The sequence below is a fragment of the Oryctolagus cuniculus genome, chromosome 9 (genome assembly GCF_964237555.1).
Source record: "Oryctolagus cuniculus chromosome 9, mOryCun1.1, whole genome shotgun sequence".
Taxonomy (NCBI): Eukaryota; Metazoa; Chordata; class Mammalia; order Lagomorpha; family Leporidae; genus Oryctolagus; species Oryctolagus cuniculus.
This window is the reverse complement of record NC_091440.1, coordinates 45,443,046-45,459,191: the sequence shown is the minus strand read 5'-3', so window position 1 is coordinate 45,459,191 and position 16,146 is coordinate 45,443,046. Positions and strand designations below refer to the sequence as shown.

The 16,146-nt window shown below is 38.8% G+C and overlaps 1 protein-coding gene across 7 annotated transcripts in view; it reads right to left on the bottom strand.

The window, feature by feature from the left end:
- The window catches only part of PCDH9 (protocadherin 9), a 978,586-nt gene extending 966,854 nt beyond the window's left edge, over positions 1-11,732 (bottom strand). For 6 of the 7 annotated variants that reach the window (XM_002712982.5, XM_008260042.4, XM_051850628.2 and 3 more), the window contains exons 1-2: positions 10,971-11,732; positions 6,554-9,724 (exon numbers count right to left, since the gene is read on the bottom strand). In XM_002712982.5, coding sequence (XP_002713028.1) covers positions 6,554-9,589 — 3,036 coding nt within the window. In that variant the 5' untranslated portion in view covers positions 9,590-9,724; positions 10,971-11,732. The remainder of the gene's footprint in view (positions 1-6,553; positions 9,725-10,970) is intronic. The other variant, XM_051850627.2, reaches the window with a different exon arrangement.
- Between the last annotated feature and the right edge of the window lie 4,414 nt (positions 11,733-16,146).

Here is a 16,146-nt window from a genome sequence, read left to right as displayed (position 1 = left end):
TTTCTCAACAAATTCTGGAATAAGCACAAAATATCTGGAATGAAATGATAAAATATGTCTCAAAGATCTTAACAGTGTTTATATCTTCACGATTTACCTGTACAGGTGTGATATGTGCATATGGCACTATAATCAATCACACTGTTAAAGATCAATGGAACATATTTCCACATGCCATTTAAATAATAGATAAATATGTAAAAGTAGTTCCTTAGTGGATGAGTTCCAGTTCTAAATTCCTTAAAGTTCTATGTTGTAGCTTTGAAAATTCTAAGGATTCTGTGACTATTTTTGCTTACAGGCGACAAAATGCCTATAGGACAAAATATCAGTGAAAGAGATTAAATGTGGGTTGTTTTATCATCATTCTTTACTCTTAAGGAAAGACATTTGTTTAACTTATTTAGGAATTTCAAATTTTAATGAATCTTGGCTTAGGGAGGAGAGAGTATAAATCAAAAGCAAAATGTCAGTTACAGCAATATATCTTTCTTGTTCTATGTTTCTGATGACAGACAGCCCAATACGATTTCATCAAACAAAGGCAAAAAGCATGTGTTCCTTTCCAAATGAAATGTTTGACAGACTTAACAGTTTTCTGAAATAACAACCAATGGAATCAAATATCAGAGTATAATCCTTATATACATGAGAGATGATATTTCTACATTTGTATTTATTGCTGTGCTACGATGCAGATTTGGAGTTGCTGACATTAAAAAGCCATAAGACATTGGCAATAATCCTTATTGGAAAATCTGATCTCTATGCCTTTATGAAACTTTAGAAGTAAGCTTCTTTCTTACTATTTTCCAAATTCTCACTAACACACACCCTTTCATCAATCAGATTATGTTTTAGGTCCTAAATTGTAATAAATCATGGAAAACATAAAACATTGAGTATCAAGAAAGCCAAATTTTAAAAACTGCCATTAAATAATTTATTTTCTGATTTGCTAATATTAACATGAGATTAATTTATAATATGTTAATAAAGAATTCTCCTCAAGAGAATACCAGAATATTCAGAGAAACACTACTCAAGATTTTAAGAGAAGGTGATAAACAATCCACTACATTCACAGTTTCATTTTTAACTATACACAAGCTAATCATTCACCTTAAGCAAAGTCAAACTGAGAATTAAAAAAAAAAAAAAAAAGCAATACAGAGATTTCACTTGGCTCCAGAACTTCTGTAAACACCCAGACTAGCACAGCTGAGCCAGCACAGTCACCATAGCTTTCAGCATTTGGTGAATTTCTGAATTCCCCCAGCCAAAGAAAAAAGTTAGAAATTATCTAAATAATAGTAGAAGCAGAATTTACAAGACCATATGATTCTAAAGTGTCATTTTCACACATCAGTGCTTCAAAATTTGAATAATGTATTCAGATGCTATAGCTAATAATTTGAGTATAATTTATAGATATCTTAGCTCTATCAGTATGTCAACTGAACCCAAGATTCACTGTAAACCAATTTGATTAAAAATCTGATTTCAGTTTTGAGGTTTTATACTAAATCTACATCTCTCTTTTACTATTTCACATATTGAATTTAATATCTTTGCTACTATGAATAGGTAAATGATAGTGGAAATTATTTAAGTAATAAAAATACACCTATACCATAAGAACTCAACATGTTATTACAAGTACAAATTTTGCAAGGTAATTTTAATAATGCTAATTACTGTTCTGTCACACCATGAGGTTGTGTTGTGTCATCTCAGTCTAAAAGGGACATGAATGTACATTATTTCTAGAAGTAAAACTGCAACAAATTTAGAAAACAAGATGATAAAATATTCTAACTACAGAAATTTTTCTCTTGTTAAAAATATTCAGGAATTAGCAGACATATCTGTTTATGCAGTGTCAACTTTTCATTTCTATTCTCCTTGAGGTGATAAACAATCAGTGTCAAACTGTGTCTTGAATTATGCAATTTAGGAGAATAAAGGTGAAAAACAAATTAAATATTTGCTTCACAAACTGAAGAGGAAGGAAAACCAGTTTGAATGGATGTCCCATCCTAATTTCAGACACAGGAATCAATATCCAAGGGGTCTTGGGTTGACAACTGACTTTAAACCACATGGAATTTAGCCAAAGAAAAGGAGTGGAAACAAAAATCACAGCAATATTTTTAAATAATTTGCTTTTCGGAGAGCATCTTTTCAACATTTGCCACCCATGTTCAACTATCTGTCTACTCTAAAAACGTAGTAGTTGAAAATATTTTAAAGTTTTTGCTAGCCTCCCATTAGTTAACATTTGCTTCCTTTACTTTTAATTGCATTTTTCTTTCTGAAATTTCTAAATATCAGTGTTCTGTCCTGTACATTTTACATGACATTATAGCACTTCAGTGGTTGCACAGGAATACTCAGACATAAAAATAATCATGACAAACATACTAATATGAGAAACTAATGATAGGAAAAGCTGGATGTGGTTTATAGATTGCCCCAAATATACTATCATAAGATGTTAACAATTAGGGAGCTGGGTATGGGGTACACAGGAACTCTTTGTAGTACTTTACAGTTTTTGTTTTGTAAATTTAAACTATTAGGAAATTAAGTTAAAAATAAATGTAATGTGGAATCTAAATGTTTTAGAATAGAAATAAGTCCCTTTACACTATAAAAGTACAAGTATATACATGAGTACAGCATGCATACACTTTCAATAAATTCTTCAATATATATAAAAATGGATACATGCACAAATACTCTAGATTATGAAGTCAGGGTGTTTAAGCTCTAAAATTAATGTTTCATTTCTAAAATTAAAAATGAATGGTTTATCCTAGACCAAACTTGAGTGCATCTCTCACAGACTGTTTTATCATTTGAAGAAGTTGTCAAACGTAAAAAGGTTACTTTTTTTTAACATTAACAACTTTATTATACCCATACTCTAACCTCCAGGAAAAAAAAAAAAACACACTGGGGCCACGAAAATTAATTCCCCAAATGCTGTCAACTGGTTTGGGAAACAGCAATAAACAGCTTACTGTAAAAGCCTCCAGCTACAATAAAATGGCTGTCAATAAATGGGCTGGAGTCAGACTGTACAAAAACTAGGTCTTTTGGATATGATCACATGAAAGGGAAAGGAGTTCTCTTGACTTGCTCCAATATGCTAAGGCCATGATTCTCAAAGTGGGGTCTGTGAACTATCAACATAGTCTAGGAACTTGCTAGCAATGTAAATTTCCAGGCCTGCCTCCTTGGCTCTCAGAGAACACTTGGGGTGGAACTGCAAAATCTGTGTTTTAAGAAATGATCCAGGTGATACTGAAATATCCTAAGTTTGAAAATGTACATTTCAAAAACAGACATCATTAATACAGTTTTCTTTTTAGGCAAATACACCCATAACTTTATCATTTAAGGTCCTAATGGAATAATGTTACCATCCTCTTAACCTTATAGCAATGAACTTGGCTTCTTAAATTAAGGAATAGCAGCACACTATCTTTTGCTAAAAAATAATATAAATTCTTAAACTTTGAATGCCAAGGGTGCTTCCAAAAATATGCAAAAATAATATGTGGAAATTTTATTGTATTCAAGAAAAATGAAAGTTGACTAAGACAGATTGAATGACAATATGATTATAATTGTTTTAATACAAAGGAAAAACAGCAAGGGGGAAGAACAGGGAGAGTCAAGCAAAAACAGGAATAGATGTACCACCAGCAAACCTACGGTGTAAAAGTCAGACATCATGTCTTCATTGTACAGATAGTACAAATTACTGATATTTAACTTTGGTAAAATTTTGCTCAAGAATCTTTCATTGTAGCCACATATCAATAAGCACAATAAAGAACAACATTGTTGCTGCTAGTGGCAATTGAGTCCATCCAACTGCCAATCTTCACAAGGTAAAATCCTTAGAAAACTTTTTAGAAGTAAATGCTATTTTTTTTTTCAAAATTATGTAGCATTCAGAGCACATTCTTATAGGAAAGCCACTAGCTGAAGTAAAGGAGTTAAGAAGTTTTTCAACTTAACCAGAATATGTTCAAATAACAATAATTCACTGAAAACAAAACTTTAAGGGTAGTATATAATTTATGTCCCTCATTCACATAAAATAAGCTTTTTCCTAAAACTGTACACACTGCTCTGTGTAGCACCATTGCCTCTCAAATTATTTTGAATGTTCCTATTCTCCAACACCACTAACTTGCTTTTTCTGCATGAAAACTTTTAACAGGTGTAAGCAAAGCCATAGCAATGGCTCTTTATCATAATAGTGAGTTATAAGCACTGTTGGGCATCAGAATGGCTACAAGAGAACTGAAAAGTGACAGGTGGTCACACAGAATGTCTAAAATACACTTTAGCTCCAGTTAGAGAATTACTCAGCACCCTATTTGAAAGATTAGATAATACAAACAACATTTTTATGTCTAAGCCTCAATAAAAGGTCTTATCCATACTTTACTGAAATGTATTTAACATTTATGTCACTGCACTATCTTGAGGTTCAACTATTGGGTAGAAGTCAGAAAAAGTGTCTATACATCAAGGTTAACAGCCATTACACTTATATAAAAAGAAATGTGATGTGAAAAAGTCTATCAGTACATTTCTTTGCAAAAGAAATTTCAAGCTTTGTGCAAAAAGTTACAAATCATACTTTCTTCCAGATACTATGCAAATCACAAAATAGGCATATTGTGAACAACTTTCACGGTAAAAGTAAATTACATTAATAACTTCTTAATTAAACCCCTTTAGTTTATCAATCATTTTTTTCTTCTCATAATTAGCTATTTAATAACTTTTACAAATGTTTACTGACTGGAAAATTTCCAAATGTTAAAACATCATCCTCTTTTCAACTGTAGATAAAAATAAAAATGTCAGTAGTTCCAGCCTCAACTTATCTCTGAAAATTTCAGTCTCCCCTAGAACTTCTACACTGATTTATTTATGTCCTCTTATCTATGTATTTAAGCTAAAACCATATGTACTTTTAAAATGCTGGAGATATTTAATACTTGAAATGGAGATTTTAATTGTAAAATCATAGGCATTATACTTAATATATTGGGAATGTCTGTGTGACTCATTTTTAAAATTATTTTTGTAAATAGAACCATGAAGCTGTAAGGTCATTCCAGCACAGTAAATAGTGCAGAGTACAGGGGAAACAGAGTTTCAATAAAACACTCTACTCCACCTCACTTCCAGAAAAAGAAAACTCTTGATTCTTCGAGGACTAATCAATCACGATGAAGCCTTCTGGAAACGAATTTTGCTTATTTTCTGAAATCTACATGTTTGCTATTTTAATAACTGGACATGGGTCACCATCAGAGGTGGACTCCAGACCAACAAAAGATAGAACTTGGATTATGAAATCCTAGAAAGTTGGTGTGGTGAGAGCTAATCACAAAAGAGCAAGCAAATGAACTTAAATGCTAGTTGCTCCAGAGCAACTATCATTAAATAAAAGGTATCTTTGGCTGTACTACCAGCTTGATCCTTCCCTCCCCCCACTGCCTTGCTACTGCGGGATTGGCACTGGGCCAGCAGAAGCCACATGATACCCTAGTGCCATCTACAGGCTATTATCGACATTCAAATTTGGTGGCAACAGACAAGCACCAGTGAAATAAATTAGACAGCGCTGAATTTAAATCTTTATTAACAAGGAATTATTAGACCTAAGAAAAACTAATTCTGGATTTGGTTGAAATATGAGTTTCTCGGCCTCTTAATCCCTCTTCATATGGCATATTTCACAGTTTAAAATGAGTTATGACAGATCACTTATGCATTACTAAAATGAGAGAATATTTACAATGGATTCTTTCTTTTCTCTATAAATCAGTTATACCAAGGAGAAAGCATTCCTTTTTTTTTTTTTTCGGAAGAGTACTTGGCCATTGTCAACACTGAAAATCTTTCCATTAAACACCCGATTTACTATATTACAATAAAATAATTTGAAATCAAAAGAAGACTTCCTATATGGCTTAGTTGCAATCTATCAACAATCATGTGCTTCACAGCTGATGTACATTTAGTATTCTACTATCTCTTTCAGAGACTAAAAAAAAATTAACCCCTTTAGCAACCACAGCTCCAACGTAATTGCCGTCAGACCTTCAAACGTCACTTGAAACTTGAGATTTGAAGGTGACTTTTTAGATCAAAAGGTAACATGAAAATCTTGAAGCAGTCAATTTGGAAACCCCAGGAGCAGAATTTGGCATATCAGGACAGGTTTTCTTCTTCAGCAAACATTATCTTGGGACATTTTGGAATAATTTCCTCTTTTCATCTTTTGCCATTTGAAGGAAACTGGGAGGTTAAATAATTCTCAGAACTCAGAAATTTCAAAGCTGTTCTAAAAATTCTTGACTGAGCCCCAGAGGAATAGAAAAGGGGTCAAGTTTTTTTTTCCCTCTTTATAACTATGCTAAAGTTAGAACCAAACAATAAACACACTGGCACATTAATACTGGTTGACTGGGCACTTGTATGCAGTACTTATAGACCAGTAAAAGTGCTCGTTTACCTGTCTGGTGTGTAAGGGGCCCTTTGTCTTGAAGCCTCCTTGGGAACTGCACTCTGAGGCACTGAAGTGATCTGAACTAGTGGAAGAGCGTTTGGAGAGGGTGTCACAACCCCCGACAAAGGTGTTGTCCAAAGGGAGTTCCTGAATCACGTGGTGCTTTTTCACGGAAACTGGAGTGTCTGGTTTGAGATGAAAAGCAGGCTGCGGAGAGGCAGATTTGTAGTGCTTGGCCAGGTCAGGGCTGTTGGGCTTGAAGGTGGTTGGCGGTGCCGGGCCCCAGTCAAATCTTCCCATACCTTGCTCCTCCAGCTCAGCAGGCAGGCTTATCGTCCCATTGATAGGTTCATGAACTGTGTCATCGGGCTTGGACTCTTCGATAGTCACAAAGTTCAAAAGTGAGCTCTTGGGAGACTTTCTTTTCTTCCTTTTCTTTTTCTTATTTTGTTTGTTCTCCTGGTTTGGGGACATCCATTCGGCACCTTGCTTGCTCCTCTGAGCAGCTTTGAACCTGGAGGCATGGCGACAGCGCACCAGAACGGTGACAAAAATCACAACGATGACCACCATGGCACCTGCGACAATGGCAATCATGATGGTGAGATAGTCCTCATTTTGGTAGGGCTGGCTACTATCCCCTATGTTCCTGTCCAAGGGCGTCTCCATAGTCCTGCGGATCAAGTCGTAGATGTAGGAGGCATTTCCAGCCGTGTCATTCACATAGAGAAACACAAGCACGAGTGTGTGCAAGGATTTTGGGTACCCCAGGTCACTTATGTTAACCACCAAGCGGTGCAAGCCCACATCAGTAGGTGCTGGTTTTTCTTCCAGAGTAATGTTACCTGTGACTGGATCAATGCGAAATAAGCCTTTGTTGTTCCCACTCACTATCGTGTACTTAAGTTCAGCATTCATTCCAGTGTCAATATCCACTGCGAAAACTTCTGCTACCACAGAGCCTGGAATGGCCGAGAGGGGCACCAACTTAAAGGAAGTGTTGGATGGTGGAGAAATGACCACGGGGCTGTTATCATTGACATCCATGACATTGATGGTTACTTTTGCAGTGGAGGATCGAGGTGGCTGTCCACCATCAGTGGCTTTGACGTCAAAAGTGTAGGAACTCTGTTGCTCTCTGTCAAAGGAGACGTTGGACTTTATGACTCCAGAATAGGGATCCAACACAAAATTATCATTGTCATTCAGAATGGAAAGAGTCACAGCTTTATTCTCGCCAGCATCGGCATCTGTCACTGTGATTACCCCCACAGTACTATACTTTGGCAGATTCTCAGACACAAAAAACTGAAAGTGATTATGAGTAAACTTGGGGCTATTGTCATTCTCATCCAGAACAGTAACTATCACAGCCGCTTGGCTCTGGAGGGGAGGGGTCCCATTGTCCCTGGCAGTTACTGTAAAAATGAAACGTTCTTGTTCCTCTCTGTCAAAGACTCTTGAGGCTGTCAAAACTCCTGTCTTTCGGTCCAGATCAAAGAAGGAGGCATTCGGTCCAAGCTGATAAACAATGTCTGCATTTTTCCCACTGTCTTCATCTGTGGCACTAATAGTTGTTAAGTATAACCCACGTCGGTTGTTTTCAGAAACTGACAGCTCAATTACAGGCTGGTTGAAAATTGGTGGGTTGTCATTTTCATCTTCAAGTTTAACCCTTACCAAGGCAGTCTGATTTAAACTGGGCTTCCCAGAATCAGAGGCAACAATTTTAAAGCTGAATTCTTTGGTGCCCTCATAGTCCAACAAAGAAGAGGTCTCTAACAAATACTGGTTGTCGTACACGGCCTTCAGATGGAATGGGACCTCTCTCTCAATAAAACAGATCACTTTGCCATTCACATCTGTGTCCTTATCTGAAACGGTAATTAGGGCAATCTTTGTATTGACGGGATCTTTCTCAGATAAATACACTGTGCCATTGATGGGACTTATAATGTACCTGAGGTCTATGTTAGGAGGGTTATCATTTACATCCGTGACATTGATGGTAACCGTTGCTCGAGCAGGAGTGGAGCTGCCATCACTAGCCAGCACTGTCACTTTGTGAATGGCTGTCTCCTCTCTATCCAAGGACCTCTGAACTGTAATCAGCCCAGTAGTGTTATTTAAAGCAAAGAGTCTTTTGGTTGCAGGGGCGACCTGGGCACCAAAAATATACCGGATTTCAGCATTACTGCCTATGTCTGCATCAGTGGCATGGAGCTGAATTACAGAAGTACCTACGGGAGCGTTCTCTGGAATGTGCACCTCCACTTGACCCTCTTTAAACACTGGCCTGTTGTCATTTACATCACTTACTGTGACCTGCAGTATGGCCGTGCTGGATTTCTGTGGAGTGCCTCCATCCTCTACTTTGATTTTCATCACATAGGTATCTTTCTGTTCTCTATCCAAGTTTTGCTGAACAATCAATTGCGGCCACTTCTCTCCCTCCGGAGTTTCCACGATATCCAGTCCAAAAACACTCTGCCCATTTAACAATTCATAATGCTGTACACCATTGAAGCCTGTGTCAGGATCTGTGGCTGAAGGGATTGGAAAGCGGCTGTTGATCAAAGTGTTTTCTGGAATGGAAATATTGATGACAGGAGATGGAAACATGGGGGCATTATCATTGGTATCCTTGACAACTATTTTTATTTTGATCAGCCTGAAAAAGTCATTGGGGAGGATCACCACCTCAAGTTCAAAGAAACACTCATTCTCCTCCGCATAAGAAGCTCCAGCACAGAGTTTTTCTCTGTCTATTCTATTGGAGGTTGTGAAAATTTCTCCAGTGCTGCTGGACACTCTCACCAAAGGGGCATCCCCAGCTTTAGAAACCAGTCTGTAGACAAGGCTGGCACTGGTCCCTGTGGCAGCATTGATGTGAGAAATGTTCAGATCCTTTGGTATGTTTCCTATGGGCACATTTTCAGGCAATTCCTCTCTAATAGTGTAAATAAGTTCTTGAGCTATTGCGGAATCCAGCCTTAAACAGGCAATCAGAGCAGCCAACAGGTAAAAATCCCTCAGGTCCATGATAATGTATTTATTTTCTTTTGCTGGATTTTAGGGTTTAAAGGTTTCCACTGAGGAATGATGCACGGATTGCAAGAGGAAGTGTGCATGGGCTGGAGGATGCATTACATCTCATCTCTTATTTGGAGACAGCCACTGTCAACACAATCGCATATACAGTATTATTCTTCAGTAAATAAAAACACACGGTCACAAAACACCACACCACATTTTCCACCGCATATTAGTAAACATGGCAGTTTGCTCTGCCACTGTCTGCAAGTTAACTCTGTGGATAAAACATTGAATAGTCTCTGCTTGTTGCATTTGTCCAGAGAAAAATGAATGTAGCTACTTTGAAAATAAGGACAGCTTCTATTTTTACCTATATTTGCCCACACTGTTTTTTAGGCTACTGTTTAATTCAAAACATGCATTCAGGCTCTCCTCTTCCCCTCCCCCTGTCTTACCCACCTCCTGTCCTCTAACCCACCACCTCCTCCGTCAGTTGTCTTTTTTTTTTTTTTTTAAGAGACAAGTGAAAAACCCTAAGTGATTAGCCATGGTCCCTGCTAATTGCTTTGTCACATGTCAAATGTGATGTGTTTTCGTCTGTGCCACACTGAGTCACCTGTTTTTTTCTAAAAAGACTATCTTTTTCCTTCCCCTCAGTTCTCCAAGTGCCTCCTAACACAATCTTACTGGGAAACCAGCAGCCGGACATGCTGCTGCAGCATCACAAGCAGTACTCACCGGCCACTACATAGCCTCATTGCCTAAACGCACAATACCAAGACTTCAGCTTTCTTACCCAGAGCTGGCTCTCCTTTCTCCATATTGCCAAATTATCCCCATTAGGATTAATAAGCACATCCAAACTTTTAAAAACATAAATTCATATAGGAATCCTTACACTGGAGGTGGGAGAGTGCTGAGATGTAAGTGAAATGCAGCTAACATCCCTGAGGAACACCATGCTATCTGTATTTCTCCTTTTACTGAGCATAAAAGAGAAAAAAAAATTTTGCAGTTTCTTAACCCTGATGTCTCGTTATGTTAGTAACATTTGCCACACATAAATACTGCATCCCAATAATGCACGTCAAAAGGCTTCTGCCTGGTTGCTCCTCTCACTGCAATTTAAAAGGGTACAAGGCTCCAGGCAGCTACCTACTTGAGTACGACTGGTCAGTTCCCAGGCTCTAATCTTATCTGCATCAGGCTGCACGGTAGCGGATGCCCGCGATTAGTTCCGGCAGAGTGATGCAGGTAGGGACGCAGATGCAGCCGGGTAGGTGAGCTCTGCCCCAACCGTCTGCCCAATTACAAACATCCCTTGTCCACACTGAGGACACAGCTAGACACCGAATTCACAATTGTGTATGCGAAACTTTACACTTACGTTAGTGGTTCAACCTTTCCCCTTTCCCGGTATGCTGCAGTTAGGAATGCTCCGTTCCAACACATAGAAAGCCATGCATCTGGTAGCACCAGTTTGGGGGAGAAATCAGAAGCAGAAAAACGCTTCCTCCTGGTAAAATGTGTTGCTGCGGGCTGGCAAATTAGCAACTCCCAAGAACAAATTCACAGATTTGTCGTTAGTCATTCTCTCCACATTTCGTCTCTGTTACCCACCCGGAGCTGGGCTCTTCTGGTCTCTCTCTCACACACACCACATCCAGTTGCACTTCTTCAGCTTGGGAGTATTTTCCACAGCACTGAGCGCATTGCCTTTCCATCCGATGTCAATACTGTTGAAGTCTCTTAACTTCTGCGAGGAAACCTCAGAGTTGGGGCCACAGCGATTTCTCGATTTCTCTGGCTGCTCTCCCGGGCGACAGCTGCCCGAAAAAATTCCCAATCGGTTCTCTTTCGTGCTTTGGAGACTCCGCGTGCGCCTTCCTGCCTCGCGTGCTCTCCCTCTCTCCGTTCTCCTCAGCCCCTCTCTCGCCTTCTCCCTCTCCTCTCTCTCCTCTCTCTGAACTGAATTTCTTGATATAACTCTCAATAAGCCCAGAGGGAGGGTGTGACGGCTCAGGCCCCGCCTCTGGCCGCTGATTGGACTGCATCTTGCGGTGCGGGCGGCCGCAGCCAGGGCGCAGGGAGGGGGCGCAGAACAAGGAGCTGACTGTGTCCCAGCCTCCCCTCCTCCGTGCCCCCTCGGCAGCCGCGAAAACCCGGAAAGCTGATCCTGGCCCCGGGAGAGTCGGCTTCCAGGATGTGTACTGAGCATGCCCAGCGCTGTGCAGCCAGGGGCGGGGGTGCAGGAGGGAGGGAAGCGCTGAAGCTCCCCTGGCTGGCTCCGACGAAAGATGCGAACATGTAGGTGCTTTTCGGGCAACAAGCCGCTGAGCCCCAGCGGCCTCGGCTGCTATTCAGCAGGCACGGGCGGCGCAGGAGCCCCGAGGGGCATGGTGACTGGGGATGCGGGGAGCCTTGGGCACTGCCAGAGGCGGAGTGTGCCTGCCGGTGGAGGCGCATCCTGGGGTGCAGGCTTCGCACTTCTCTTTGCTATGTGTAGGGGCCAAGATGCACAGATGGGAGCATGAACCTGGGATCCAAGGCGCTAGACGAGCATTGCCAGCCCTCGGTGGGGGAGCCGCGGCCAGCAGGTGCCCCCAGTGCATTAAATGGACAATATGCAGGCGCTGCAAATAGAAGTATTTGCTGGCAGGGATTCTGCAAAGAATGGCCGAGAGGGCTGGGAGCGAAAGGTGGAGGTGGTGGATATTTGAATCTAAGTGGAAAGCAGAAAGAAAATTGAACTGAGCGCTTCCTACACTCAGGGTCAGGACAACTGCGGGGGTGGGGGATGGGGAGGAAGGGGAAGTGGCGGTCTCTGCAGTCCCCAGGGGACAGCCCTGGCCTGTCTGCTCTCCTGGCAAAGTCTCCTCTCGGGATCCCGACAGTGTCTGCGCTTCTGCTGCGGCGCCCGGAAAAGCTGAATGCTCAGCTCAGCTCGCCCAGACATAGGGCTGCAGCAAAACCCGTTTCCAGCTCACCTAACTTTGCCTCTGAGAGGCTGGAAGCAGTCCTGAGCAGCTGTTTCCCAAGCTGTGAAATACTTCCTTTTCCCTGCGTACTTTCTGCTGATTCCAACTTTATTTCATACTTGGCTTTTCCCGAGCAATTCGTGTGTCTGACCCCAGCTCTGTTGCATCCTCACAGATGCCGGATGGAATGACTCCCGAGTGGATTAGCCTTATCCCTTTAATGTTGGCCCAAAACTCATTGTCTCCATTTGATTGCTCTTTTAAAAATCAGTAAACCTCAAAGGTTGGTTTGTGGTATGGGTTGTACACGGGATGTCAGAAACCTGAGCAAAGTTTGAGACACTAGCAATATAGCAGTTCACTGGGAACAAAAGAAAAAAAATTACTTTCCCGAATGACCTATAAAGGCTGTTGAGAAGGTCTTAATGCATGACTGAATAACTTGTTCTAACTTACAGAAAGGAGGAAGGGCATTTATTTTAAACTTGTGTTCCCTGTCCTCAGTGGGATGTACCAGAGCATGAAAGGATCATCGCAAGCCTCTGCACTGTGATGGCTTGTTCGGAATTGTTTGATTTCATACTATGATTTTAAATTGAAATGTGAACATTTGTTTTTTGATGTTTAAGTGAAAAGTAAAAAAAAATCACTAACGAAACCTAACAAACTATATTGTATAACTCATTCCATTATTTAACCGATTTGTTTGCTATCGCAGGTCCTCCATATGAAATTGTACATTCCTTTTTATCCTAACTTGTCCTCAGATGAATCTCCACAACAAAACTGCACTGTGTAAAAGCTTGTTGTAAAAATGCTTTAGTCATTTATATGTGAAACATAAACCACTTTTCTTCCAGGCAATAGGCTGATGCCACTTTAAAATAACCAAACAACTGTTATTAGAGTATCATTTTGTATGACTAGAATAGACAAAACTGAAGAATAAAAAGGATGGCTTGAATATCCAAAGGTCAAAAGAGAAGCATTACCTCATAGAACAATGTGAGTGAAATAAAGGATGACTGTTTTATCACAGAGAATGATCATTTTTTCCATTCACAAAATCTACAATTAACGCGAGTACAATGTTCTGATGGCCACCTTTTGAGTGCTCTGAACTATTTTAAAATAAATGAACCATTATTCTGATACAATTACAATAAACATAGTACTACAGCCACTTTCCAGTTCATTTCAGGAGCATCACAGTTACATTTTAATCATACCGTAGTCACTTCAAAGTCATGTTTTAGTAGCAGTGCATATTTTAGCAATGATTACTTAACATCATTATTAAGCAGAATTGTTTCTGTCTGCTAAGGGATAGCTTTACTTGTTTGCAGAACCCATTATTACCCCCATGCTCATAAATGAAATGTTAAAATGAGCACAGAAGGAAGGTTAAGGAAGAAAAAAAAAACATATCACAAGGTTAAATTTGTGACCATGAGATTTCAATTAAAGGAAGCCACAGGTCAAAGCCTCAGAATGAAATATGTCCAGATTGTTTCCAAAGGAGGTGGAAAAGAATGCAGAAAGAGAGAGATTGACTCAGGACATTCTCTCCTGACTTAGCTGCCTTATCAGGATTCTGTAGTCATGATCAGTTTTACCTCTTGAAGCTAGAATAGTTGAGGATTTTCTGCCCAATTATATTTCAATTGCTAAACTCTAAAGCAAGAACTATTATTAGAGATCTTATTAATACTCCTAGAAGAAAATTAAACACAAAGGGTCATGTTCCTAACCGTCTGCTAACATAACTTGAAGCTTCTGCCCAAACACTATATAAACCATTTGCTTAATGAGAGCTGTTCACCATCCACCTCTCCTATAATATTTTTAAAAGTTCTATATGCATAATTCTGAACCAAGGAAATATTATGCATTAATTTTAGTTTTGGAGATTATTTGTTTTTATGCTGCGCTTTATCATTTAGAGAGCAAAATACGATATCATCAATTACATGACTTGCGATGAAAATCTTTCAATGGATCTCTTTAATTAACCCTTATTCTTCTTTGTTAATGCACATTTTCCACCACAACAAATTATGATGTTTTTACCTGTGTTGTATCTGATTAAAGCTTTTAGGAATTAAGCCACTTGGGCTATAGTAAAATTGCCTTAGTGTTTTCTGCTGGCTATATAGGTCATAGGATGCTTGTGATGCTAAGTCACCTTCAGACAGCTAACTGAAGGCTAAAATGCTATTGCAGATTTACACAGAAACAGATGTGGAGTTAATGAAACTATTCTGTTTTCCACAAACTTAACATTGTTCTATTTATACATTTAAACAATTTCCATATAATGGCAATTTATAATGTCAATTATTAAACAGTTCACTGTGCTAACTGGATAGTCATCTGTGATTTTCTGGTTACCACTTAGTGTTTTAGAATTGTATTTCTTTCAGAGAAGTAAGGTCTTTTCTATGAGTTCTATATTGAAGAAGAGAAGTAAGGTCTTTTCTATGTGGTCTATATTGAAGACATAAACTATGATTTTAGAATAATCAGATGACCTCCTAAAGGACTTCAGGACTAATATTTTCAACTCTAATATATTAGTTCTGTATTCCAGTCTTTATTAAAAAACTTGTCTGTCCTGTACTTCTAAAGGTCCTTTAATCTAGGTGTCCTATTGTGTCTAACAGACATTAATCAATCAATCACAGGGGCTCTTATGTCACAGCAGGTATTATTGTCCCCATTTCATAAAAGAACTAGATTATCTACTGTCCTTCTGGGGGTGGGGAAAGTTGTGCAAGAATGCTAAGAGTTATTTGTATTATCACTGTTTGGGAAATGACAGTGCAGAATTTTAACATCAAAAAAGGAAAATTAACACCTTTTAGGGCTGTGCAAACTGGCAAAGTGTAGTAAGCATGAATAATTCTTTTGCTTTACTCTGTATGAGCAGCTCTCCTTTTGAATATCTTTTTATTCCTATTATTTATTTTTTTTGTAGAGGAAAACTCAGTCCAAGGTAATGAAATCACAAAGGAAACTAGGTGACAACCTTCATTCTCTTTGAATGACTGAACTAAATTTACCCCAAATTGCTATAGTTTTATGAATGACAACAATTACAGATGTCAGGTTTGTAGCTCTAACAGTTATTACAATATAAACTGGCATTTTTCAGTGCAAATATTTTATGATTATGATATAAAGAAAATGTTGAAATCTCCAGTTTTGTCATTGCTTATTTAAGATTTCAGATTTTATGTATAGACACAGCTCTCACAACAAACGTTTTCTCCATCATAGTAGTACTCAAGCAATCATGTAGGAAACTATGAAAAAATTGGTTTGGAGAGAGTAAAAAGAGAATTCATGTGTATCATAAGAAAGCAATTTCACTACAGTCATATAATTTCAAGTGAAATATAATCTATCTTCTATTCCTATTATATTCGTTTCTGTAGGTAAGAACTGTTTTGATCACAGTATCAACATTTATCTATTTGATACATATTTATACAAATGATAAATGTCCAAAAGATGTAGAAAAAGCATGCATATTGTTTTGAAGAAACTATTTACACTTTTGAGATTGAAATTAATTATTATATC